At 41.8% G+C, this 27,558-nt stretch overlaps 5 protein-coding genes across 7 annotated transcripts; 4 read left to right on the plus strand and 1 right to left on the minus strand.

Moving 5' to 3' along the window:
- On the plus strand, positions 1-14,679 carry LOC100667419 (histone H2B type 1-C/E/F/G/I). 3 transcript variants are annotated; one of them, XM_010596167.3, is made up of 2 exons: positions 1-519; positions 14,576-14,679. In XM_010596167.3, exon 1 carries the CDS (start codon positions 130-132, stop codon positions 508-510), a length of 381 nt encoding a protein of 126 aa, XP_010594469.1. In that variant the 5' UTR covers positions 1-129; the 3' UTR covers positions 511-519; positions 14,576-14,679. The 3 variants fall into 3 exon arrangements, with proteins under 3 accessions (XP_010594469.1, XP_003416458.1, XP_023411489.1); XM_003416410.4 differs by lacking the exon at positions 14,576-14,679 and adding an exon at positions 10,252-10,432; XM_023555721.2 differs by lacking the exon at positions 14,576-14,679 and adding an exon at positions 4,792-4,810.
- LOC100667137 (histone H2B type 1-C/E/F/G/I) lies at positions 8,454-8,910 on the minus strand. The gene has a single exon (XM_023555723.2). It carries the CDS (start codon positions 8,849-8,851, stop codon positions 8,471-8,473), a length of 381 nt encoding a protein of 126 aa, XP_023411491.1. The 5' UTR covers positions 8,852-8,910; the 3' UTR covers positions 8,454-8,470.
- LOC100666850 (histone H2A type 1-B) lies at positions 8,937-10,432 on the plus strand. The gene is made up of 2 exons (XM_023555712.2): positions 8,937-9,579; positions 10,252-10,432. The coding sequence occupies exons 1-2, from the start codon at positions 9,195-9,197 to the stop codon at positions 10,278-10,280; spliced, it is 414 nt and encodes a 137-aa protein (XP_023411480.1). The 5' UTR covers positions 8,937-9,194; the 3' UTR covers positions 10,281-10,432.
- LOC100666562 (uncharacterized) lies at positions 10,512-25,119 on the plus strand. The gene is made up of 3 exons (XM_064293585.1): positions 10,512-10,919; positions 21,808-21,999; positions 23,602-25,119. Exons 1-3 carry the CDS (start codon positions 10,512-10,514, stop codon positions 24,013-24,015), a joined length of 1,014 nt encoding a protein of 337 aa, XP_064149655.1. The 3' UTR covers positions 24,016-25,119.
- On the plus strand, positions 18,601-20,614 carry LOC100666280 (histone H4). The gene has a single exon (XM_003416406.3). It carries the CDS (start codon positions 18,645-18,647, stop codon positions 18,954-18,956), a length of 312 nt encoding a protein of 103 aa, XP_003416454.1. The 5' UTR covers positions 18,601-18,644; the 3' UTR covers positions 18,957-20,614.
- Positions 25,120-27,558: the final 2,439 nt, after the last annotated feature.

Below are 27,558 nucleotides of genomic sequence, written 5' to 3' on the forward strand. Positions count from 1 at the left end.
AGACAATTTATCCAATCAAAACTTTAGTTTTCCTATTCCTCTTTTGCATAGTAGCCCTACAAATATTATGAGTGTTTCAGACAGCACATAAACCCTTTTTCTTTGCTTTGGCTGTCTAGTCTTGTTGTCATGCCTGAGCCAGCAAAATCCGCTCCAGCCCCTAAAAAGGGCTCTAAGAAGGCGGTGACCAAGGCGCAGAAGAAGGACGGCAAGAAGCGCAAGCGCAGCCGCAAGGAGAGCTACTCTGTCTACGTCTACAAGGTGCTGAAGCAGGTCCACCCCGACACTGGCATCTCCTCCAAGGCGATGGGCATCATGAACTCCTTTGTCAACGACATCTTCGAACGCATTGCTGGAGAAGCCTCTCGCCTGGCTCATTACAACAAGCGCTCTACCATCACGTCCAGGGAGATCCAGACGGCTGTGCGCCTGCTGCTGCCCGGGGAGCTGGCCAAGCACGCAGTGTCCGAGGGCACCAAGGCCGTCACCAAGTACACCAGCTCCAAGTAAACCTGACAAGTAAGCGTTTTTTACAGCTAACCACAAAGGCTCTTTTAAGAGCCACCCATTCTTTCAAGCTTAAGAGTTGTAATAACTTGTATCTTTTCTGTAACTGCTAGACAGGTTTTATTTTGTTTCACTTCTTGTGCTGAAATTATCTGTTACTGTTGCTGGTTGCTAACCGGTTAAAGTATACCTCCCACGCCAGCTTTTTGGCTGTTTGAAAAGAAAACATTGTACCTCATTGTAGATTGGAGTTAAGAATGTGCGACTTGCCTCCACTGCCCACTTCAGTTACAAAACTGGACGTTGTGGCTGAAGTGCAAATTTCACCTAAACTATTGTGAAATGTCCCTTACACGTTGTTTCCATAAGACGTGAAGAGAACTTAAATTTGGTTATACTCCTTTTGTTGGTATGTTCTGGTAAGAAGAAAATGCAGTTTCTTGGTTCCATTTCAATTATATCTGTACACAACCAGCTTAAAACAGTATCACTTCTGAAAATATTAAGGAGCAACACTGTTCATAAAAATAAAAGGAAGTGTGAACATAACCGGCACCAAGATGTGCTCATTTACCTAATAAAAGGTTAGACCTTTGGCAATATGCTACATTGGGGCTTGCTCATGATTCAGGCAGTTCAGGAGAGAAAGATCTTTAAAATGCTTTTGTGTCTCTCCTTAAAAAAAAATTTTTTTCTTCTAACACTGTGGATTTTGTCTCCTTTTTAATGAATTAAGAATCACTTAATTCATACAATTCACACTAACAAAGACTACTACTGCCCTGTCCTATGTAAACATATATATAAGTACTGAAAACACGCGTTTTCCCACATAGCTACAAACCTAAATAAGGTGGTGAACAAGCCATGAATGGCATATCAGGTAAAATAAATGCTAAGAATGTATGTTCAAATGTTTTTAGAATTGAACCCAGTCAGGAAAAAAATAATAGTATTCTATGCTCCTGTATAATTCCTTTTATGAATAACCTTCTATACAGCACATGTGCACAGGCAGGCACACAGCACACACAACATACAAACATTCAAACAACAAAATACACAATACAAAAAACAAAAGCAACAAGAAATATCTAAAAAGACACAAAACTGAAAATACCAGTCAGTCAGTGCGAGACCATATATTGTTATAGATAATTTTTGCTTTCTGCGGTCCCAGCAGTAAATATCTAAACCAAGGTCTATACAAGCTTTAGAGGAGCTCATGAACTTCCTGCGATGAAATGCAAAAATGGGTCCATAGGGGCTTTCCTCTCTGTCATGCATTGAATTATGCACCCCGAAAAATGTATCGATTCAGCGGGGCCAGAATTCCCAGTACTGTGTGGTTGTCCTCCATTTTGTGACTGTAATTTTATGTAAAAGAGGATTAGGGTGGAATTGTAACACCCTCAGTAAAGTCACATCCCTGATCTAACTTAAAGGGAGTTTCCCTGGGGTGTGGCCTGCACCACCTTTTATCTTATAAGAGATAAAAGGACAGGGAAGCAAGCAGAGAGTTGGGGACCTCAAACCACCAAGAAAGCAGTGCCAGGAGTACAGTGTGTCTTTTGGACCTGGGGTCCCTGCATGGAGAAGCTCCTACTCCAGGGAAAGGTTGATAAGAAGGCGGACAGAGAGAGAAAGCCTTCCTCTGGAGCTGTTGCCCTGTATTTGGACTTTTAGCCTACTTTACTGTGAAGAAATAACTCTCTGTTAAAGCCATTCACTTGTATTTCTGTTACAGCAGCACTAGATAACTAAGACACTGTCCCAGAGCGGAAGGTATATAACTTTCATCAAATTCTCAAAATAAGGGACCTACCAGGAAAAAAAGATTTAGCTTAGTGCCGGGGAGAGGATATAATACACACAAAAATATTTCTTAACATATTGAGAAATATCTATACATGTGAAGTGATTTTGAATTCTATCATCTGTGATGGCAAGGGGTATGGTTTTGGCAGTGGGTGTGGTTTTGTGTAGAGGCTGACCACCTGACCGATGGCCCTCTTTCTTCAAATCCTTCTCTACACACCTTCTCTCTGTTCTGTATTCTGATTTCCTCTTCCAGTTTTAAGGACTGGTTGCCAAGAGTTGGAATAGACTCATTGATAAATCAATCCTCCCCAGACTATGAGATCTTTGAGGGCAGGGACAAAGGAGCATTTGATATCAAAGTGACTGATGTTGACAGGGAGTTCAAATAAGCAAATGCTTTAAAATGCAAAGTAGTAATGGCCATTTAACTCAATGGAGATTTAGCTTCATGTTATCAGTCAAGGTCCAGACAAGAAAACAGAAAACAGTTATTTTAACAAAGACAATTGGATAAAGATTACAACAGTGTTTAAAGAATAAAATAAAATGAAGTTGCCATAGAGTTCATTCCAGCTTATGGCAAGTCCACATTTTGCAGAACTGCGCTCCATAAGATTTTCATGGCTTATAACCTCTCAGAAGCAGATTGCCAGGCCTTTCTTCCAAGGTGCCTCTGGGCAGGTTTGAACAGCAACTTTTCAGATAGTAGTGGAGTGCTTAATTATTTTTACCACTCAGAGTGTTAGAAGACTAAAAAAGCAAAAGGGGACCCAAAGGTGTTCTAGAGATAACTGAAGGAAGCAGCAGCCACACATAGGGCTAGGGTGCAAAGACAAAAGCAAAATCATTAGAACCTAGAAGCTTGGTTGGAAGTGGAGCTCAGAACACTGAGTGGGTATAGTGAAGCTAGTTCTGGGACTGTAGGGGAAAAGCTGGGAACGGGAGCCAATTTCTGTGGCGAGGGGGAAACACCATTGCTGGGGTGATTCAGAAACAGAAAGTTCCTTCTGCTACTGTTTTCCTTCCAGCCTTACTATGTCTGCTATTTGCAGAGCCTAGCGGAGATCCATCCCCATCACCTGTTTCAGTTTGTCATACTGTGATGGCTTGTGTGTTGCTATGAAACTGGAAGCTATACCACTGACATTTCAAATACCAGTAGGGTCACCCATGGTGGACAGGTATCAGCAGAGCTTCCAGACTAAGACTAGGAAGAAAGACCTGGAAATCTATTTCTGAAAATAACTCAATGAAAACTGTATGGTTCACAACAGAATATTGTCCGATATAGTGCTAGATGATGAACGCTTAAATTGGAAGACACTCAAAATACCAGTGGCCTCAACAATGGACTTGATCATACCAACAGTCATGAAGATGGAACAGGACCAGGCAATTTTTGTTCTGTCATTCATGAGGTCACCATGAGTTAGAGCTGAACTGATGGCAACTAACAAAGACAACAACAACAGGGATCCAGCGGGGAAAAATAACAACCTCGCAAAGTTCTAGAACCTATACTATGGAGAGAGCATAGAAAAGATGTCTGAGGAGAATGGAGGATTGGCAGCTAAGAAATACAGCCTCTGTATAGGGTTGCTCATAACAATGCTGTTAACTCTCTCGAGAGCTAGTGATCCAAAAGGAGAGAACCAAATAGAAACTTCATAGTCTTTTGTGACTAAATCTTGGAAGTGACAGCTTTAACTATATTACCTTGGATGAAGGTATATTACCTTGGATGAAGGCCAGATGCAGATCAGATGAAAGTTTTAAAGCTTTTATTAGACTCACAGTTCCCTGAGGAGAGCATAGGATGCCACAGTGCAAGGTCACGGAAGATATGCACCAGGAACAAGGTAACAAGTTGGAATCGTAGGAGAGGATTTATGTATGGCGAGCAGGATGAGGTTAGCTAGGTTTCTTTGGTATCCTGGAAATGGAGTATTTTTGAGTAATTCTGCAAGCTCCAAGGCATCAAATCTGTCTCTAGGTGTTGAGTACTTGGCCCCAGGGTAATTAGGGCAGGCGTATAATGTCGCCTAGGAGTCCCTAGGCGGTGCAAATGGTTAGCATGCTCAGCTGCTAACTGAAAGATTAAGGGTTCAAATATCCCCAGAGGCACCTTAGATGAAAGCCCTGGTGATCTATTTCAGAAAAATCAGCCATTGAAAACTCTGTGGAGCACAATTCTACTCTGACACACTTGTGGTGGCCATAAGTTGAAGCTGACTTGATGGCAACAAGTTTGGTTTTTTTGGTTTATATTGGATCACGTATGTGAACGCCCAATATGGAGAGTGGTTGGAGAGTGGACTTAGAGAGCTGACAGTCTTCAAACTATCAAGACAGCATTTTGAGAAATGGAAGAAAAAAAAAAAACTATTATAATTGATCCCTTGATGTCTTGACATTAGTTTTGAGCTTGATTATTTCGGTTATCATTGTTATTGTTGTTGTTAGGTGCCGTCAAGTTGGTTCCAACTCACAGCAACCCCATGCACGACCGAACGAAACACTGCCTGGTCCTGCACCGTCTTCGCAATTGTTGCTGTGCTTGACCCATTGTTGCAGCCACTGTCTCAATCCACCTCATTGATGGTCTTCCTCTTTTTCACTGACCCTCTGCTTTACCAGGCATGATGTCCTTCTCCAGGGACTGAGCCCTCCTGATAACATGTCCAAAGTATGTGAGACATAGTCTCACCATCCTTGTTTCTAAGAAGCATTCTGGTTGTACTTCTTCCTAGTTTGTCTTAGTCTGGAACCTCAGCTGAAACCTGTCTGCCATGGATGAACCTGCTGGTATTTGAATACCAGTGGCATAGCTTCCAGCATCACAGCAATACGCACACCCCCACAGTACAACAAAATGACAGATGCATGGAGGATTTGGGTTATTCAGATGGCTTTAATTTGGGTTACAAAGGTGGCCTAAATGCTAGAGGAGACTTTCAGGGAATAGAGCATAAGTTGCTCTATGTAATAAAAAAAAAAAAAAAAAAATTATTACGACGGTAAAAAGGAGGAAGCCAAGTAGAAGAGTAAGAAGTCTTTGTAGGCCGGCCATAATCAATATCCCCATTTACATGGCATTAGCCAAGAAAACAAATCTTAAGTCTCCAGGATCTCTAATAACATCTTGGTGGAGTTGTAAAATGTGTTAAAAGTGTGAGTTATAGTTTTTATGACAATAACATCTTGGTGTATTTCTAGTGTCAAGGTGGAGGGTCTGGCAGTTATCTTGTTGAAGGGTACCAACCAAAACCAAACCCAGCGCTGTTGAGTCAATTCCGACTCATAGCGACCCTATAGAACAGAGTAGAACTGCCCCATAGAGTTTCCAAGGAGCGCCTCACGGATTCGAACTGCCAACCCTTTGGTTAGCAGACGTAGCACTTAACCACTGCACCACCAGGGTTTCTGTTGAAGGGTAAAAAAACATGTAAAAGCTCCCAAAAGTCCAAACTTTTTTCCAGATGTGTAATGAAAGCTGTTCTGCTACAAGTAGGTTTAGTTGTGTGGTCTGATTTGTGTACACGGAATTAATATGGTTTTAAGCTGATGTCCAATTAAGATAGCTATAGCTGAGGCTGGAGTCTGTTCTGCTGGAATGTGCTATAACTGTAAGACAACACTCCAAATCTGCGTGGTCCTCACAGGATATACCCAATTTCTGGCTATTCAGGAGGCCATTAGAAAAAAAAGCACCAATAACTAACATGGATAGTTCCATAAACATCATGTCCTTTCGATCAGAGCCTGAACACACACTGACCCGTGGAAGATGGTTTTTTACTTACAAAAATCAGAAAGCATACAACTGGAAAAGTTCCATCATGAAAAGTCCTCCCTCGGAAGCTGTCTGGGAAGAGATGACTTTTCCTTGCACACCTCACTTTGTGCCATGGGTGAGGGGCTTAAATAGGACCCTACCTACTACTGGTATCTCCCTAGCCAGGTAGGTCCACTTAGGTGGGCTGTAAACTTATGTTATGTGTGCCCCACCTACATTGTAGCTGAGGAGACTAAGAAAACTTCCTTCCAGCTATTTTACACCCTCCCAAGTGACTAATTGTATCTTTTTAACCCTGCTAACAAACATGCTATTGCATCAAGTGCCCTGACTTCCTGAGGTGGAAGGTGGTCAGCCCAGAACTGTATCTTTTTAATCTTGCTAACAAACATTGGGCCTCAGTGGGGGTGGTGGTTAGTTCTGAAGACAAAAGATGCTAGCAGGGAGAGTATCCAAGAAAACCATGGCCTCCTGGCTTGTCTGAAGGACTTGCTCCTCATAGAGTCCCAGCACCAGCCTGTATGCAGGCCCTCCAATTTAGCCAATAACTATGGGCCGCTTGCCCAGGTTGTCCTCTTGGTCTGGGAGAGGCAAACTGGATTTGCCTTAGCTAAATCCCATGGCATGCAGGTCTTAGCATTTGGTTAATTAAAACAAGGGATTACATGGAGAGTATGGACCACTGGATGACAAACTAATAAAAGCACCTAGACCGATACTAACAAGACCTGTAACCAACAGAATGGTGTACAGCTGTACTTGACAGGCTTTTATTACCTGATGTTGTTTTTCCTCCCACATGTATTAGTACCATGGAGGGGGAGTCTGGTTTCATCTTTGTGAGAATGGTGTTGATTTCATTATTTCTTCTGAATGAGATTTTTATTTACTAAGTGGAGTTTTCTCTCTGTTTTTGATAGTTCACACGATATGTGGGAATGACTCTAAAGGAATAATTTCATTTTCCTAGAGTGTATCATCAGACCACAGATTAATTATCCAACCGCTATAACCAAATATTGGGAAGATTTTTTGGGTGGTAGAAATTCAGGCTCAAATAGGTCCCATAAAAAAATGGGCAAGTGCTGGGTCTGTAGGGAAATCTATGGTTAAGGGTCCCAGGACACTATGTGCCCTCTTTTGGCCTTCAGCCCTTATGAGGTGAGGGCAGGAAAAAAAGTCCAGAAAGACAGGGGAGACATTATTAAAGGGCCTCATAAATATAACGAGTCCTTATAGAGGCATGAAACATCCTCCTTCAAATATAGGCAGGGGCGAGGCAAATGTTTTTTCTTAAGGTTGGTATGAGGTGTGAGTCAGCTAAAAGGCCTTGAATTAGAAGACATTAAGGCCTATTGCAAGGGAGAGACACATACGTGGGTCCATTTGCCATTTAGTGATTTAAACAGGAGTTTGAAGAAGCCATTTTATGTGTCTCAATTAAACTATCCTGCCTGGGACCAATCAGGGAGATAAAAGTTCCATTGAATACCTTTTCCAAGAGCCCAGCATTGTGTATTCTGAGAAGTGAATTGTGTGCCTTGGTCACTATCAGTAATATCTGATATTTCTGAACAATTATAGCGCTTACATATGTGGGAATTTTTCTTTTAAGCCACTACAAAAAAAAAAAAACATAACTGCAAAGTTTGAACGCAGGCAAGAAATGTCATCTCCCCATGAACACCACCAACACACTCAACCCCCAAAAACCAAAACCAAACCCGCTGACATCCAGTCGATTCCGACTTATAGTAGCGACCCTATAGGACAAAGTAGAACTGCCCAATAGTTTCCAAGGAGCGCCTGGCAGTTTCGAACTGCCGACGTCTTGGTTAGCAGCCATAGATAGCACTTAATCACAACGCTACCAGGGGTTCTAATAAACCTCCATACCCCACCAAAAAAAACCACGTTTGAGAAACTTGCTTATAGAAGACATTGTACAAAAATTATTTAGTTATGATAATGCCTGCATGAAAACAGTTCCTGTGTGGCAAACCCACAATCTCTACCTGGTGTCTGGAATACTTTTAAACGTAAAGATACATACAATTATTCGAAGAAATTTGTATGTGAGCTAATTGTTATGTCAACTAACTTAAGACCTAAAATACTTAAATTACAATTACACGAAGTATTCTCAAAAATGCAAAACACTTTTGAGTTCAAGACACTTCGAGATTTATTGAAGTGAACACATTCGATCCCTAAATGCTGTGCTAAAATGCACCAGCTACATCCAAAGGCGCATAAGAAGATAACGAACTGTTGCAACTCTTTAGAAGACAACATAAGTGGCTCTGAAAAGAGCCTTTGGGGTTGACGGTAAGACAGGAGAACTGCTCACTTGGAGCTGGTGTACTTGGTGACAGCCTTGGTGCCCTCGGACACTGCGTGTTTGGCCAGCTCCCCGGGCAGCAGCAGGCGCACCGCGGTCTGAATCTCCCTGGACGTGATGGTCGAGCGCTTGTTGTAATGCGCCAAGCGAGACGCCTCACCAGCGATGCGCTCGAAGATGTCGTTGACGAAGGAGTTCATGATGCCCATGGCTTTGGAGGAGATGCCGGTGTCGGGGTGGACCTGCTTGAGCACCTTGTACACGTAAACAGAGTAGCTCTCTTTGCGGCTGCGCTTGCGCTTCTTGCCATCTTTTTTCTGCGCTTTCGTCACTGCCTTCTTGGAGCCCTTTTTAGGAGCTGGAGCGGATTTCGCTGGCTCAGGCATGACGGAAACGAACCAAAACCTCAAATCAAAGCAAAAAAAAAAAAAAAGAGAGTAAGTGGCGACTTCCGTTTACATTATAGTCTTTTATAGACCTCCTATGCAAATGAAGGCTTGAAGAATATTCAGATATGATTTGCTAATGTGTTAGCGGATCTAGAGTATGTAAATTTGATTGCATGGCATCTCCTTTCTTATTGGTTACCTAGTTACAAAATGCTTCTAACCAATCAAACCTCGCCTTCTACAAGTCGACCTACCACTATAACAGGCTTCTTAGTGCGCCTTTTGAGACACTTAGTCTGTGGTTTTACCTTCGGCTGTTTCTTACCGCTATCACATCGGCATGTCTGGACGCGGCAAGCAGGGTGGCAAGGCTCGCGCCAAGGCCAAGACTCGATCTTCCCGCGCCGGCCTCCAGTTCCCGGTGGGCAGAGTGCATCGCCTGCTTCGCAAAGGCAACTATTCCGAGCGGGTCGGGGCTGGCGCGCCGGTGTACCTGGCGGCGGTGCTGGAGTACCTGACCGCCGAGATCCTGGAGCTGGCGGGGAACGCGGCCCGTGACAACAAGAAGACGCGCATCATCCCGCGCCACCTGCAGCTGGCCATCCGCAACGACGAGGAGCTCAACAAGCTGCTGGGCCGCGTGACCATCGCGCAGGGCGGCGTCCTGCCCAACATCCAGGCCGTGCTGCTGCCCAAGAAAACAGAGAGCCATCATAAGGCCAAGGGCAAGTAAAACGCTTTCCTGCTCACCCGAGAACAGCTCTGTAAGAAATCAAAGGCTCTTTTCAGAGCCACCCAAGTTTTCTGAAAAGTGCTGAAATACATTGGAATCCTTGTTAGTACAATACTCTACAAAGGTGCTTCTTAATCCTGGTTTAAGCAGTCACAAAGTTTCAGGCTTCACTGAAGATGTTAGCCCCCTTCCTCGATCTAGTTGTCAGTTGTTAAAACTTGCTCACATTTTATGCAACATAAACCATACCTTTCTAAAAAAAAAAAAACATGTAATTAAAATTTCTAGCAGCCACATTAACTGGAAAAACTAAAATGAACGCAGTAAAAACCAGCTCTGGTAAGAACTTGCTAATCTGTCAGCATAAATTAGGGCGGTAGGCTATGTATTAAAAAAAGTAGTATCAAAACGATGCTTTGTTTTGTGTAAATGTGCGTGTGTATATGCACATATATTTATGGATAATTGTGTGTATACAGTACATTCATATCAACTTGCAGTCAAAAAGCCTAAAATGTGAGAAAAAGAAGTGAGAACAAAGAAGGATAGTTGGCCAATCAGATTTCAGGGCGGGCCTTTTGAATTTGGAGATGACGGCATTCCTACTAATGAGTTGTTTCGGTTTTTGTTTTGTTTTTTAATGTCTTTGTTAATTTTCTTTAAGGAAAAAAGACTACGAATGAAGTCCACTAAAATCAACCTTAAACAAAACTTGGCTTCTACGGGCTAAACTTAAAAGTGAACTACGCTCCAAAGAAAAGAGTCAATCTTTAATGGTAATCCAATCACATTGCTCCAGAAAGCACTCAGAACCAATGAGATCACAGGGCGGGACATATGAAAGGGACTAATGTGTTGCTATAAATAAGGCCAGAAACTGCAGTGTACTGCTCTGCAACCAACCCCGTCCTCACTTTAGTCCTCATGGCTCGTACCAAGCAGACAGCCCGCAAGTCCACCGGCGGCAAGGCGCCCCGCAAGCAGCTGGCCACCAAAGCTGCCCGCAAGAGCGCCCCGGCCACCGGCGGCGTGAAGAAGCCCCACCGCTACCGGCCCGGCACCGTGGCGCTGCGCGAGATCAGGCGCTACCAGAAGTCCACCGAGCTGCTGATCCGCAAGCTGCCTTTCCAGCGGCTGGTGCGCGAGATCGCGCAGGACTTCAAGACCGACCTGCGCTTCCAGAGCTCGGCCGTCATGGCGCTGCAGGAGGCGTGCGAGGCCTACCTGGTGGGGCTGTTTGAGGACACCAACCTGTGCGCCATCCATGCCAAACGTGTCACCATCATGCCCAAGGACATCCAGCTGGCCCGCCGCATCCGCGGGGAGAGGGCGTAAACAAGGTTTTTAATGACCTGGGTTGGAAAAGGCTCTTTTCAGAGCCACCCACTCTGTCAACAAAAGGTGTTGTAATGCATTCACTAATTTTACCCATGCTGGTGAAAACGGATTATTTTTCAAAAATTTTTAAGCCAGAATTGTAAGTACACGCTTTAATATTTTTGTAACACGAAATCTTTCCTGTAAGTTAAATGTAATGTTTTCCTTATTTAACTTTAGGAGGTAACTTCACTTTTCATTGTCCGTAGATGCCTTTCAAACTGGAGAGCTGTATTTTAGGGAATGTGTCCTAGGTATTTCTGGTCAAAAGAAAGGGTGCCAGTTGCTGATGAAGGGACTTGTACCTTAACATACAGCTTTATCTCCTTACATTGTGTTTGTAAGGACAGGGTCTTTACACTCAGAAAAATGACATTTATAATTGTTTTCTTAATAACGTGTTTCTGATAAAGCTTACACAGCAAATTAGGTTCCCATTCAACAATTTCTATGCATACTCTTCACTGACAATAGTTACATTTTTCACGATGTGTCAGTGTTCACATTTCCCCTTGTTCTGTTTCCATTAATCTAGATCCCCATCCCCTCTGCCCCTTACCTTCTCATCTTCGCTTTAGGGTAAAATTTTACTGGTCTCATATAGATGACTTTTTAAAAGAGCACAGTACCCACAGGTAATATTTTTTATGAGCCGATCTATTACTTGGCTGAAAGTTGACCTCTGGGAGTGGCTTTAGTTTAAAGTTTAAAAGGCATCTCAAGGCAATAGTCTCGAGGATTCCTCTGGTCTGTATGGATCCAGTTACTGGGCTCTTTTAGAAATTTGAGTTTGGCTCTGCATTTTTCTCCCATTCTTTCCAGGACCATCTATTATGTCCCTGGTCAAAACTGTCCGCAGTGGTAGCTGGGCATCATCCAGTTCTTCTGGTCTCAGATTAGAAGAGGCCATGGTTCTAGTGGGCTATTTGTCCTGTAGACTAGTTTTCTTGCTTGAGTCATTGGTTTCCTTCTTACTGTTTTGCTCCAGATGAGTACAGACCAACAGTTGTATCTTACACGATTGCTCGAAAGCTTTTGGGACCCCAGATGCTACTCCCCAAACCAGGATGTAGAACATTATCTTTATGAACTGTTATGCCCATTGACCGAGTTGTGCCAGGAGACTATGGTCCTAAATCTTCAAATCCAGTAAACCAATCCTTTGAGGTCTCTCCTTATGTCTAGGAAGTATCCATAACTGTGCCCCTCTATACTTTATTACATATATGAACATAGAAGCAGCACACACAAACACGTATATACATATGCCTACAGACGCACCTTGGAAACCCTGGTGGCATAGTCGTTAAGTGCTACGGCCGCTAACCAAAGGGTCGGCAGTTCGAATCAGCCAGGCGCTCCCTGGAAACCCAAAGGGCAGTTCTATTCTGTCCTATAGGGTCGCTATGGGTCGGAGTCGACTCTGAGTCACTGGGTTTCGTTTTGGTTTTACAGATGCACCTATGCATGTACACCCATACACTCACATGTGCCTTCCTATACACATATATACATACATATCTACATATTTAACAGCATGCATTTTTTTCATTGTTATTACAATTAAATGTTGAAGTCTAGAGTCAAGGCTAAGGAAACCAAATGAGATTAGTAGTTTTACAATAAGCATTATCTCCCCTGGATGAGCCTTAAGAGCTAAAACCAGATTTTTTTTTTTTTTCAGGTGGAGAAATTGGTCTTGCTATGTAACCTTGGGAAACCCTGGTGGCATAGTGGTTAAGTGCTACGGCTGCTAACCAAAGGGTCTGCAGTTCGAATCCGCCAGGCGCTCCTTGGAGACTCTAAGGGGCAGTTCTGCTCTGTCCTATAGGGTCGCTATGGGTCGGAATCGACTTGAGGGCACTGGGTTTGGTTTGGTTTGGTTATGTAACCTTGTAGCCTCTCAGTGGCACCAGTGGTTTGCAATTGGCTACTAACCTAAAGCTCTGTGGTTCAAAAGCACTGGGCAGTGCCAGGAAGAAAGGCCCAAAATGATCTGCTTCCGTAAAAGATGACAGTCAAGAAAACCCTATGGAGCAGTTCTACTCTGTAACACATCGGTCAGAAAGGACTCTATGGCAACGGGTTTGGGTTTTCTGCAACCTTACCACAGTTGTCAAAGAGTTAAATTCAAAATTATAAAATAATCCTCATATAATGAAATGTTTCAAATATTTACTTTGTCAGGAGAGAACCTGCAGGAAGCTAAACCTGGTTTACACGGGATATTTGATATAACAAGAATACATAGTTTATAAAAGAAAAAAGATTGAAATAAGATAAAAAGGGCAAATTTAGATCAAAAAGGATTAATGTACTATGAGGCAATTATATTGTAAATTTCATGTTCTTTTTTAACGGATAGAGATAATTTTTATCTGTAATGGATAAAACTCATTGCAATTTATGAATATCCTATAAGTTAACCTCACAGATGCTGGGCCCTACCTAACAAATAACTGAACATAAGAACGTTCTCTAGAATATTAAAAAAACAACTTGGGCAGGCTTGTTTGACTATGCTGTCATCTGACATCTAACACTCAGTTATCCTTAATTACAAGTTTTGGATAATTCTTAACAGATTTCGGAGTCGTTCTTTTGTGACCAGAGTCCTTCCTTTGATGTCTTCAGTGACCTCATTGCCTGATGAGGAATCTGCTTTCCTGTTGGCACTTTCTACTTTCTCATCCTGTATTAGCAATGATGATTTGCCATGACTTTGGGGGACTTGTACTCAATATCCCAGGCCTAAAGAAGAATGCAAGGAGCCTTGGTGGAGCAATGGTTAAAGCACTCGACCCCTAACCAAAAGGTTGATGGAGAAAAGACCTGGCAGTTGGCTCCAGTAAAGATTACATCCTAGGAAGCCCTATGGCGTCACTTTGAGCTGAAATCGACTCAGCAGGATACAACAACAAAAAAGAAGAATGCTAAAGGACCAACTCCTCTCCTGGCCCTTCTATTCTCCCAGCCAAGGCACATGACATCTTGTGTACCTTGTTCACCTTCTGCTTTCGAAAAAGTAAAATCATGATTCAGCAAATACAGAGTATACTCATGTCAAAGAGTTTTAGCTTATCAATGAATGAGACAATGGTACAATGTTACTATATGTTCAAAGGGCACTTAAGAAATGGGTATTTATAGACAATTTAACAAAAAAAAAGTTAGGATAAAATTGCTAAATTAAAACAAAATTGATGCCCAAGAGGCCATAAATCTGTAGAATGATATCTCTGTATTGGACAGAAATTATTTGCTTCTTTACCAGACAAAAATCTACATGTTAACAAATAACTTCATTAAATTTGATTCCTTTCATCCAGAGTTAACAGTGAGATGAACAAAGTACATTTCCCTACAATCCTTGGGTGACTTTAACCCTTTATGATATTGGTTGTCATGCCTTTGTCTTTTTTTCTTTCTAGAAAAAATAAAAATATAGCACCTTAAATATAAATTACCAAGAAACCTCACAATGTAACTGCTCTAACATCTTTACTATGCTCATTAATCAAATAGACACTCTAATTAACATTTAGCTCTTTCTAGACTCCAAAGTAATTGATATGATTTTCTTATCTCAGGATTTATTGGTTTTTACCTAGGTTCGGAAGAACAAAGAAGAATTGCTGCCTTTGCATTATGGTGTTGGCAAAGAATATTGAATATACCATGGACTTCCAGAAAAATGAACAAAACTGTCTTGGAAGAAGTACAGCCAGAATGCTCCTTAGAAGAATGGCAAGATTACATCTCACATACTTTGGACATGTTATCAGGAAGGATCAGTCCCTAGAGAAGGACATCAGGCTTGGTAAAGTAGAGAGCGGAAAAAGAGGAAGTCTCTCAGAATTGGCTCCAACAATGAGATCTAATACAGCAATGATTATGAGGATGGCACAGGACTGGGCAGTGTTTCCTTCTATTATACATAGGGTCACTATGAGTCAGAACCAACTCGAGGGCACCTAACAACAACAACCTAGCATTCAAGAATAATAAAACAGTTTCTACTCAATTTTTTTTTTTTTTTTCTGTTTCTAAAATGCCTGTATGCTTCCACAATGTTTTGTTCTCTTTTTTTTTAACCACCAAAATGTAAGTTCTATTTTCTGGAAGTTTACCCTTTGGGGGCACTAATTGTTTTAAGACCGTTTTGGATTTTCTCCCTGGAAAAAAAAAAAAAAAGAACTTTGAGAAAAAATATTAGCATAGAATTTGAGATTGTCTCCATCTCCTGCTTGACTTCAATTGAGGAATTCCAACTCCAATAATTTTTTTATTCATCTATCTTTTCCTATCTTGTTAAGCAACATGATTTATTTGACAAGGCTCTCCTATTTCTCTAACATGGTTTTTTGGGTTTTATGGTGCTTCACTCTTGCTTGAGTCCAGTCTCTATAACTGGGTTCCTTAGAATGACCACCTTATTCCAAAGCCCATGCTATCAAAGTTTGTGAGGGAATTTTAAAAATTAGAAAGGGTAAAAGCTGAATCCTGAAGCTGTGATGTGTTAATACTGAATTTTACCTGGACTCTGCTAATGGCTGAAAAAAGCAATGGCTAAAGAAATCTCCCTGTCTTCAGGAAAATGCCTTGCTGGAAGTAATCACCCTTCTCCATCTGACTGACCTAAAACTCATGAGTGGGCCTTGGTTTACCTACAACAAGACAGACACAGACCCTCCGAATCCCCATTCCTTGCCTCATAAATGAGTAACTGAATTCCTTGTCCCCACTGATCAATCAGAAAGAAAGTACTTGTTAACCAAACCTTGATTAAGCTTCTCTCCTTCCCCCAAGGCCCTGAACTCTAGCCCACACTCAGCCTGAGCCAATATATTATCCCCTTTAAGGGTCTCCTCTGTGAGAATAGGCTGGCCATAGCGTAAAACATTCTGATTTACTGAGCAGGTCACCCACTCATTCCCCTTCCTCACACCCAGATTTTTGTATTCTTGCTTACTCTCATCTCAGTCTCTGTTAAAAAAAAAGTTTTCTCCTCTTTCAGATGTTTGCAGATCTTATGCCCAGAATTCTCTCCCTATTGAAGTTGTCCCCCTCCCTGACTATTACAATAATCTCCTTTTTGCCCCTTTTCTTTCTGAATAACACTTCTCCTTATCAAAGTCTGCATGTGATTTTTAATTGGCAGCCACCTATAGAAAATAATGCAAGCAACATATGTGAATTAAAAATTTTCGGTGACCATATTATGGCACTGGGTTTTTTTGTTTATATTATGGCAAGTAAAAAGGCAGTTGAAATTATTTTAAGAATGTATTTAAAAACCAAAACATCTAAAATATTACCATTTCCACATATAATCAATATAAAAACATTAATGCAATACTGTACATTCCTTTTTTTATACTAAGCCTTTGAAATTGGGTGTATGTTGTATTCAATTTCGTGCTAAATTTTTATTGGTATATTTGATCTGTATATAGATTCCATAAACTTTACAGTTGAAAAAATAAATTCACATGCCCAAATTGTTCAAACATAACTAAAAGCTTTTAGATTTAAAATAACACAAAATTAAAAATTCAGTTTCTCAGAAGCACCAGCCATATTTCAAATACTCAGTAGCAACATGTGGCTTTTGACTACCATAGTGGACAATGTGACCCTAAGGGCAAGATTACTGTTGGGGTGATTGAGATTTCTGGATAAATTGGAACATTGTTGTTAATTGTATGGAGTCTCACTGCAACACCATGGGTGCAGAGTAGAACTGCTCCATAGGGTTTCCAAGGCTGTGACCTTTCAGAAGCAGATCCCTAGGCCTGTCTTTCTCAGGATGGGTTTGAACCACCAAAGTTTTGGCTAATAGTCAAGGTCTCAACCATTTCCACCACCCAAACCAAAAAACAAACAAACAAACCTGTTGCTGAAGAGTCCATTTCTACTCACAGCAACTCTACGTAGGACAGAGTAGAACTGCCCATAAGGTTTCCAAGGCTGTAACCTTTATGGAAGCTGTGTGAGAACCTCCCCAAACTTAGGTGATTGACCCTAATAAATGGAGTCCAGACTCCATTTTAACTTTCCCTAACCATTATTTACCTTTTAACATATTTCAGGCCTGTAAGTAGACATGTAACTAAGGAAATGCTCTTCTCTGTGCATAAGCTAAGGATGTGAAAAGACTGTTCCCAAAGCAAGTTTTAGTGTAAACGGCTTATCAGAAATCTCCTGCATAAGCAGCCCTTAGGAAACATCTTGCTCAAGAAGCTATTTTAACAGAATATTCTCAGAAAGAATGCCCTGTGATTATCTTATGCCAATCCTGCATACTCCCTTGTCATGTACTTTCTCAATTTAAGAAAATGATCTATCCAGATAACTCACATATGTACTTTGTACCAATACCCTTCGATTCCCCTCCTCCTAAGATGTACTGCCTCCCACTGCCCTAAAATTGTAAGCCTCAATCAGAAATACTGTACTGTAGGTAAGTTCCTGATTTCCCAATGTAAATGTACCTGTTCACCTTCAGTTCTTCGGAGCACTTGCCTTCCTTCTGTGAACTCAGCATGTCCCAGCTTCAAACAGTTTCTCGGCCTCCAATAAGTCTGTTTGCTTTTACTTTAGCCGAGTTGCTCTTTGACAAAGGCTGCTGCCACATCTTCCTCCCGCCCAGCGGGCGGAGGGCTCGAACCGCCGACCTTGGGGGTTACCAGCAGAGCGCTTAACCACTGCACAAACAGGGATCCTTTTGTGCCACCCAGGGACTCCTAACTTGGATATATTTAAATGGAATCACGTAAATTTAGCACTAACTTCCAAAACTAAAGGACTTATACAAGGACCTGGATTATGCAACATAGATCGAGAGGGATACCGGGAGGCAGAGTCTGAGAGGCAGGGGGATGAGATTTCCTCAGGTAATTAAAATAGTTATCAATTACTGTGTTGAACATTTGATGCCAATTTTAGCTTGTGATTCTCAAAGCACCTTTCTGATATATAGACTAACGTTTCTATTCAAAAGATGAAGACACTAACGTTAAAGTAAGAAAATCCAGCTTATGTCACAAAATACATCCTACACCTCTGAAGGTGAGATACAGAAGTCTGGAGAGGACAAACAAGGGGCGCCGTACATGCCTGGTTTTAACAGACACCCAGCTTATTCACTCATTTTGCACATTAGATTTCAATTCTCTCCTCTCTCCCCAAGACCATTCTACCAATTTCACTGGCCATTTCAATTTGATTTAAAGTGCACAAAAAGGTTTCTCTGGGAGGAAAAACGACTAATTTATATTTCAGTTATGGCGTATAAAATGCGTGGCAATGTATAATTTTGGCCACCGTGGGCAAGAATCTAAAATAAAACTCAAAACATAAATGCTAGCTTAATAGGTGCAATCATTTCAGACCCTGAATAAACAGAATTTTTCTTAGTGCCCTTAAACAGGGCTTACTGCAAAAAATCCTGGGCAAGAATATGAAAACAAAGGAAGATAGCCTGCTGCCCACTAAAACCCATAGACTTAGTTTGCCTTTATGGGAGGAGATAAATTACGCTCCCATCTTTGCCCCTCCCACCTTCCTACCACTTCCGCATATGTGGTTCCCAACAAGGTCCGCCCCGGGGCTATAAATAAAAATCTCAGTTCTTTCCCCAGCACTTTGCTGTGTCCTTTGTTCTCGGCTATAGCAGAGATGTCTGGTCGTGGTAAAGGCGGAAAGGGCTTGGGAAAGGGCGGCGCAAAACGCCATCGTAAGGTTTTACGAGATAACATCCAAGGCATCACGAAACCGGCCATCCGACGCCTCGCTCGGCGTGGCGGAGTTAAACGTATTTCCGGACTCATCTACGAAGAGACTCGCGGGGTCCTGAAAGTGTTTTTGGAAAACGTGATTCGCGACGCGGTCACCTATACGGAGCATGCTAAGCGCAAGACCGTCACGGCCATGGACGTTGTCTATGCGCTTAAGCGCCAGGGGCGCACTCTTTACGGTTTCGGCGGCTAAATCTAAATTCATAGTTAAGTTTCAATGGCAATGCTAAAGGCCCTTTTCAGGGCCACCTATCTACTCACTGAAAAGAGCTAACCACTTAACTAGTGTTTTTTTTTTCTGCTATCTTTAATATATCTAAACTGCTGGCCCCTATAGTTTCCAAGGCTTAAGTAGTATCTTAGCTCTATTGGTGGCGTAGTAGTTGACACAATAGCTGCAAACCAAAGGTCGGTGATCTAAACCCACCGTCAGCAACACAGGACAGATGTGGCAGTTTAACTTTCATAAATATTTCGGCCTTGATTGCCCTATAGACCATTCTGTCACATAAGAGGAAACCCGGGTCGCTTAGTGGTTAAGTGCTACAGCTGCTAACCAAGAGGTCTGCAGTTCAAATCCACCAGGCGCTCCTTGAAAACGATGGGGCAGTTCTACTCTGTCCTATAGGGTCCCTATGAGTCGAAATTGACTCGACGGCAGTGGGTTTTTTTTTTTGTCACATTAGATCGCTATAAATCGGAATCACTGACTAGCAATGGGTTTTTTAAGCTTCCAAAATATTGGAAATAAATGTTAAATTTAAGCAATGTAGTGTTGGGGATTTTATACCTTACTTGTCGAGCAAGAAATAGTCCCTCGTGTTTTTTGCAATATATACATTCTTCGTAAAGTCATCGATCTTGATAACAGTTTCTTTCCTGGTTGTTTAGGTTCTCCTTAAACCGGTTACGGAGTTGGTTCTGACTGACGGCGACTCCATGTATAAGAATACAGCTGCTCCATAGCCTTTTCACGGGCTGATTTTTCAAACATCAAGAGCGCCGTTCCTTTCTTCAGAGGTGCCTTTGCTAGACTCGAATGACCAACCTTTTCGTTAGCACCCAGGTGTGTTAACCGTTTGCACCACTCAGGGATTCCACAGAATTCTTTACCCTCACCTCACATAAATACAATCCGGTGAATTTTATTTTCTTTCTACTAATCTATTAGTTGCATGCATTAAAAGATGTGGCGTACTTCCGTTTTTCTCAAAATTTGAATATTCTACTGGGAAACAATTTTGGGGTAATAACTGATCCATTAGAGGCTATTCAACTGTCACTTAATAAAAAACATTTAAACAAGTGTTTGTCCTCCAGGTGGGCAGCCCAAGGGAAAGGGGGAGAATGAGAGAAGCTCAGAAGGACTGTGGAAAGTGATGGCCACCGTGAGCAGGCCTCGCTGGCACATACAGGCTTATCTTCTCTCCCTCTCCCTTAAAGCATTAATAGTTACATAATCTAAGCTGACTAATATTATTTTTTAATCCACAAAGAATTAGGGGTTTGTCTAGTCTTATCACATCTGGTCTCATAATCCATTATAAAAGCAAAGGCTTTAATCATTCATCTCTCAAACTTGGTTTATGATGCTCAGTTATAAACCCAGAAAAAGAGCTACACAGACATTGAGCCCTGTCCTGGGACTCAGCCACACTGAAGAATTTCTCATCAGTCACTACTTGCAAAGAAAAAGAAAAAAGGCACTAAAGTACTGACCAGACTGTCCTCAGTGTCTTGGCTTCTATATGAGGTCACAGGCAGCAGCTTACTTAAAATCAGGTCAAGGTATTCGCCCTGCTCTTACCTCTAACAAAGATTTCTGACCGAAGGTTAATCAGTCAGGGTACTGTGGGAGAAAGCAGTTATATAGGTTAACTTTCTTTTTAGTCTTTAGGTGTCTTACTTTTCCTGATGGTTAGAGTGGTGGACACACTTTTAGGATGGCTCTCATGATCCATACCTCCTGGTGGTCACCCTTAATGTGATGCCGGCTCCCTGAATGTGGACAGGACCTGTAACTTGCTTCTAACCCAGAAAATGCAGAAGCGATGATATTATGTAAATGATGTGTATATGATTGTTACCTTAGATTGTAGCACGTGTCTTGCCTTAAACTCTCTCCTTGCTGATTTTGATAGACTAAATGTCCATGTTGGAAGGTCTAAATGACAAGAAACTCAAAGTCCCCTTTAGGAACTTAGAAAGATCTCCAGCCAACAGCCTGCAAGGGCCTCCAGCTAATAAAAAAAAATAGCCAGCAAGAAAATTAGACCCTCAGCCCTCCTAAAACCTCAAAGAAACAAATCCTGCCAACATCCTTAGAATGGAAGCTGATGCTTCCTCAGTCAAATGTACAAGAGACCTCAGCCTTGACTGACACTGTTTTGCATCCTTGCACAGGAGCCTGCTAAGCAATGCCCAGACTCCCAGATGTGTTTTATTTGAAGCCACTATAGGATAATCTGTTATACAGCAATAGATAACTAATACAGTTCGATAAATCACTGGGCATCTAGAACAATCCAGGGCCAACCTAAAACATAGGATGAAATGAAACTGCAATCTTTAAGTGGGTTATATTTTTTTTCTTTTCACTAACTGCAGGCAGGAAATACATAAATGAAATACAAAACTGTATGTCAAAATTAAGGTTTCAGAGAGTATTCCAGCACAATCTAGGGTTGGTTATAATCAAAAACCTCAAGGAAGCACAAGTTAAAGGAAATAATAAACTTTCTTAATAAAAATCTGCAGAATAACGTGGGATAAAGCTGACTGCAGTAGTTAAAAAAAAAAAAAGCAAGCTTTATTTAACACAGTATTATTTGCTGTGCAAAAACATCCTTTACTAATGGGAAACAAAAGCCCAAATAAAGAGTCCTGAGGAGTCTCAAACAATTTAGAACAGGTTGAATTTGAAAATGTAAAGCATGACTGCAGTACCACTTTAAATATTTAGGTATTAGAACTCTCATTGTTAAATGGAGCGGCTCTGAAAACAGCCTTTGAAAAGTAAATTCCAGAAAAACTTTTACTTGTAGCTGGTGTTCTTGGTGACAGCCTTGGTGCCCTTCGACACAGCATGTTTGTCCAGCTCCCCAAGCCAGCAGCAGACACACGACCTTCTGGGTCTAGCGTTTGTTGTATTGCGCCAGGAGCAACATGTGCTTGGAGATATCATTGATAATGATGCCCACAGCCTTGTACATGATGCTGGTGTTGGGGTGCACCTGGTCCAGCACTCTATAGACATATATGGAATAGCTCTTCTTGAGGCCTCTTTTAAACGTTTCTTGCCATCTTTCTTCTGCACCTTGGGAACCACCTTTTTGGAGCCCTCTTTAGGTGCCGGAGCAGACTTGGTAGGTTCTGGTATTGTAAACAATCACACTAACAAAAACGCTGCACTACTTGAAATTTCAAGACAAGAAAATTCTGTAGTATTTACATTGTGCATAAACAAACAAACAAACAAACAAAAACCCACTGCCATAGAGTCAATTCCGACTCATAGCGACACCATAGAGTTTCCAAGGCTGTAAACATGTACCACCCTAGAAGAGGAACCTCTGGTGGTTATCAACAGGCGACCTCTTGGTTAGCAATCTGTCACATTAACTACTGCACCACGAGAGCTCTTTATATTGAGTATAGGCAAACAAAACACTCAAAAACCCATTCCCCGCAAGTAGATCCCAATTCATATCGACCAAGCATTTACAAATCTAAACATAGATTGGCCAAAATTAGCCAATACATTAAAAGTATGTAAATGAAGAATTCCAAAACCGCTTTTTTTATTGGCTGTAATCTGGAACACCTTGTCGCAAGTCCCGTAGGTTGATTTATAATATTTTTCTTACTTTATTCACTAAGGAAATAGACAAAGAAAAAAAATTCTTTTATTCTTCAATTAGCTGTGAAGTGTCACATTTGGAAACAAAAACCAAAGAAAGACATCCGTTTATCAGGCCGAGCCAATTGAGTTTTTCATTAGAGATCGGCTCGGGTCTCCCGTCAGAATGCCGAGTTCCTAAACCACTATGGTATTCTAAATAAATATATCCTAAATAAATATATTCTCATAGTACTCTGGATCGCCGCCATCTTCTCGAAGTTCCCACATTGTGAAGGTTCTCTTGACATTAAACAGGGCAGATATTCTATAATGCAACAATGAAGAGACGGACAATAGTGTTAAATTGTCAGTTTGAATCAAATTCGATATTGAAGACCCTGGGATTCCAGCACCTTAAAATTTGCTGCATGTACCCTGAACAGTAGGTATATCGTGGGAGATCAGCCTTGAGTGAATTAAATACATAACTAAAAATGTAAAGAAACCGGGGTTCATGACAAGATGCTTTGACAATGGAGGTTGAAACACCGGAATGAGGAAGGGGAATTAGTTCCGGATGAGAACGGGTTAATGAAGGAGCTTAAAAAAGCGCGGGTGATTTTGAAAAAAGTAAAATTCAAAAGAACTTTCTCTTTCTAGCATATTCTATTTCGTATATCCAAACAGGAGAAAGCTACAAGGATATTAGATTAATATGAATTATTAGACTTGCGGGTCATAGTTTTATGTGTGAAGTGTTAACAAAGAAACTAGTATGCAGACAATTATTTTCGAAAGGAGACTGGGGGGGGCGGGTGTTACTATGTAAAGTTAACGAATCAGAAACTGCCATGCTCTGGATAAACCAATCCTGAACTGCTCAGGCATTTCCGGAAGTCAACAGCCAGGAATTACCCTTAATCCAATCAGAGAGGTTCTGTCACTGTATAAATAGGGGAGCAAGCGTGCAGCTTTACCACGGTTATTTCGGAGATAAAACATGGCCCGAACCAAGCAGACAGCCCGCAAGTCCACCGGCGGCAAGGCGCCCCGCAAGCAGCTGGCCACTAAAGCTGCCCGCAAGAGCGCCCCGGCCACCGGCGGCGTGAAGAAGCCCCACCGCTACCGGCCCGGCACCGTGGCGCTGCGCGAGATCAGGCGCTACCAGAAGTCCACCGAGCTGCTGATCCGCAAGCTGCCTTTCCAGCGGCTGGTGCGCGAGATCGCGCAGGACTTCAAGACCGACCTGCGCTTCCAGAGCTCGGCGGTCATGGCGCTGCAGGAGGCGTGCGAGGCCTACCTGGTGGGGCTGTTTGAGGACACCAACCTGTGCGCCATCCATGCCAAGCGCGTCACCATCATGCCCAAGGACATCCAGCTGGCCCGCCGCATCCGCGGGGAGAGGGCGTAAATTGTCTTCCCAAGTGACTACTGACTTTGAAACCAAAGGCTCTTCTCAGAGCCAACTATATTTTCTGTGAAAGATGCTGTGATTGGTGATAAGAAACGAACTTAACGTGCTCAACTGGCAAGCTTTTGGTGGCTTTCTTTGAATTCTCCATTTTTGTGTGCCCCAGGAAAGGCTGGAGTTTATGAAGACCTAAGCTGTCTCCACGCAGCTTACGCCCTGCTTTTTTTTTTTTTTTTTTTTTTGCGCTGGTAGCCTTTGCTTGTCGCTCTGCCTTAACTACCTTTTCGACTTTCTTGGCTCCCGCAAGCTCTCCTGGCTGCCTCTCCGCGGTTTAGTCGTAAGTTTGGTGTGACCTTCCTCATCTTTTTCTTACTTGGCGTGCCACGTTTCTGGTCCTTACGGCCTTAGGTTTTCCCCGAGCCTTCCTAGAACTTGAAGGAGACCGAGGTTCCCGTGACTTTGGTCTCCTAAAATTAGGTTGCCTTTGCTCACCAGATTTCTTAGGCCCAGCTTGATGGCTTACTCTTGTTGCTGGCTGTCTCCAGCTCCTACCTTCGACAGGAAATCCCCCTGCGCCAACATTTAGGTCTCTGACACTGGGGGACCGGTCTTGGGCCCTCCCTCCCCCACCCGCCCCCCACCCCCGCGTATTTGGCGGCCTTATTTACCCGGGTTTTCTTTGCAAGGTTGGAGCCCTGGTGGGGCAGTGGTTAAGCAGTCAGCTGTTAACAGAAAGGTCAGCAGTTCGAATCCACCAGCGGTTCCAGAGATGTGGCAGTCGGCTTCCTTAAAGATGTACAGCCTTGGAAATCCTAGGAAGAGATTGTACATGTCGTGCAGGGTCGCCAGGGTCGCTATGAGTCGGAATTGACACAGTTGGGCTTTTTGTTTGTTTTCGTTTTTTGAGGGGGGAGGGGGGAGTTCTTTGCAAGGGCGGAGGCTGCAGATGTCAAAAACAGGCCTGAGTGTGGATGAAGAACGCAGGAATCATAAGCCCAACTTCTTAGCTGACACCCTCCAGGGAAACTAAACTTTCCCAAATACCCCCATTTTAATCCCTAAATCAGGTGACATTAAAAAAAAAAAAAATTGCCTCGAGTCCAACTCATAGTGACCCTATAAGACAAGGTGGAACTGCCCCACAGGGCTTCACAAAGAGCACGTGCTAGATTCAAACAGCCGGCCTCTTAGAAGCCGGAGCACTTAACCACTACACCACCCGGATTTCCAGATCAAGACCCCTGAAAGCCCGTAATTCTCATTAAAAGACACGTAAATCCTTTCTGTTAAAAGTTCTCCCTAATAGAAAATACCGTTTTCATTTTCCTGTCCACAAAAAAAAAAAAAAAGCTATTTCTATCCTGTTTTAGGCAGATAATGCCTTCACAACGGAGTAACCTTCCTTAAGATTAATGGGTGGCAGCTGACAGAATTCTGTTCTGTTCTGAGGCTAGTATTTGGGAATGTGGAAGGATAAATGAGGGTGTTCACTATTTGGGATATGAGTCGGAATCGACTCAATGGCACGGGGAATATGCTTTTTGGAAGAATTTTGTCTATTTAAACACTTCAGCAAATTCCTCAGTTTCAGGATGAGGCGATATACCCTTAACTGCATGATTGAAAGGCTTCTATTAATTTTTTAAAATAGGCTGTTTACCCTCAGCATCACTAAGAAAAGAGGTTACTTAAGTAATGAATTCAGTGAGGACAAAAGCTGTACACAGGCCAGTTACTCATAGTGAAAATTCCTGGGGTGTTTTAGAAGAAATTTTAGTTTTTAGAAGTGTGTCAGACATTAGGTCTTGGATGTGGAGAACTGAGAAGTCTGGCTTCGTGTATAAAACAGATGAACTATGTAGAGTTAATAACTGGAGTCTCAGATAACTTGTAATGTGCTGACCTCCTAATATGTTTTGTAAAGGCATTCCATATTAAGCTATGGTTTCCTGTATCCTGTACTTTGTAATTGCAGCACAACTCTTTTAGCGTGTGTTTCTGTCTCACCAGATGTTGACTGTAGAGACATGGGTATCTAGTCAGCACAGAAAACATCCTGTTAAATCCACTAAGACGTCTAGTGGATGATCCTTTGCCCAAAACAAACCCTCAAGAAATTAGTCAAATTGAAATTTCACATATGAAATTACTGAATAAACAGAAGTAGTACATACCTGGTTACAGGAATAAACATCAGAGAGTTCATATAATTTTAAAATATATTAAAATTTTAATATATAGTTGGCTAAATGCAAACAATAACCAACATTTCTTGAATGGTTGTCATGGGCCAGAAATCATGTATTATCGTATAAAAAAAATTAAAAATGTATATTTTTTTAAGCCTCCAAAAATTCCATAAGGTAAATTCCACAGTTATCTACTAATATTATCAATTATACACAATTATTATTCTATTACTACTTTACAGACAAGGAAACTGAACCTAAGAAAGTTTTAGATTATAATTGGTAGAGGCAAAAACTTTTCTTTCTTAAATTAACAGCATCAGTATAATCCTTATCATTGGCCCCTAAGGGTTTTATTACCTGGGGAGCTCTCAAAGGAAGAGTGACTTGTCTATGTGGACACAATATTACTTCTTTCATATACGTATATAAAAGCAATGAATGGGTTTTGCAATTTACAAGGCCCTGCATTGGGTTTTGTTATAGGGTCGTTATCAGTTGGAATCAACTCAAAAGCAATGGGCTTCTGTGATTGTGAAGTTGTATTCTACTATAATCGTTACATTCTATTGCATAGAAATCCAACCAGTGTACTTGTTAACGGACTGAACTGTATCTCAGAAAAAATATGTATTGTAAATCATAACCTCAATGCCTATGGTTATAATACAATTTGGGAAAGGGTTGTCTTTGTTATGTTAATAAGGCAGGATTAGTGTACGGTGTGTTTTGAGTTAATCTCTTTTGAAATAAAAGAAAAATTAAACAGTGGGAATGAAGGGATTGAAGCAGAGATGGGAGTAAGAGAGATCCCAAGCCACATGAAGACTGCTCAGGAGCAGAAGTTCAAAAAGTCAAGGGCCTTCCTCCATAGTCATCAGAGAGAGAAAGCCTTCCCCTAGAGCAACCACCCTGAATTCAGAATTCTAGCCTCCTAAACTGTGAGAAAATAAATTTTTGTTTGTTAAAGCAGTTCTACTCCGTCCTATAAGGTCGCTATGAGTCGGAATCGACTCAATGGCACTGGGTTGGATTAAAGCTACCCATTTGTTATTTCTATTATATATAAGCACTAGAGAACTAAGACAGTACCCAAATAAAAATACAGCATCAGCATGGACAATTTTTTACCTTTCTGCCTATACCACTCAAGTAGTTATCTATATAGTTAAGCCATTTTCAAGGAATATAACAAAAATTTTAAATGCGTACGCTGTAGTGGTGTTTAAAATCAGATGTCATTTTAAATGGATTTAATTATAGTGAAGGAAGAGAGCCCCAGTGGCATAGTGTCTTAGTATCATACCTGTTGGTGCACGAACTAACTTGCATGGTTTCCTGTGAGCATATACAA

Source organism: Loxodonta africana, chromosome 1 (genome assembly GCF_030014295.1).
Source record: "Loxodonta africana isolate mLoxAfr1 chromosome 1, mLoxAfr1.hap2, whole genome shotgun sequence".
NCBI classification, from domain to species: domain Eukaryota; kingdom Metazoa; phylum Chordata; class Mammalia; order Proboscidea; family Elephantidae; genus Loxodonta; species Loxodonta africana.

Coding starts and splice junctions, on each gene's coding strand:
- LOC100666562 (XM_064293585.1), top strand. CDS start 10,512: ATGGCTCGTACCAAGCAGACAGCCCGCAAGTCCACCGGCGGCAAGGCG. Junction 10,920..21,807: donor GCATCCGCGGGGAGAGGGCG/TAAACAAGGTTT, acceptor TTTTACTTGTAG/CTGGTGTTCTTGGTGACAGC. Junction 22,000..23,601: donor CTGGTGTTGGGGTGCACCTG/GTCCAGCACTCT, acceptor TTTCGGAGATAA/AACATGGCCCGAACCAAGCA.
- LOC100666280 (XM_003416406.3), top strand. CDS start 18,645: ATGTCTGGTCGTGGTAAAGGCGGAAAGGGCTTGGGAAAGGGCGGCGCA.
- LOC100666850 (XM_023555712.2), top strand. CDS start 9,195: ATGTCTGGACGCGGCAAGCAGGGTGGCAAGGCTCGCGCCAAGGCCAAG. Junction 9,580..10,251: donor GAGCCATCATAAGGCCAAGG/GCAAGTAAAACG, acceptor ATTTTCTTTAAG/GAAAAAAGACTACGAATGAA.
- LOC100667419 (XM_010596167.3), top strand. CDS start 130: ATGCCTGAGCCAGCAAAATCCGCTCCAGCCCCTAAAAAGGGCTCTAAG.
- LOC100667137 (XM_023555723.2), bottom strand. CDS start 8,851: ATGCCTGAGCCAGCGAAATCCGCTCCAGCTCCTAAAAAGGGCTCCAAG.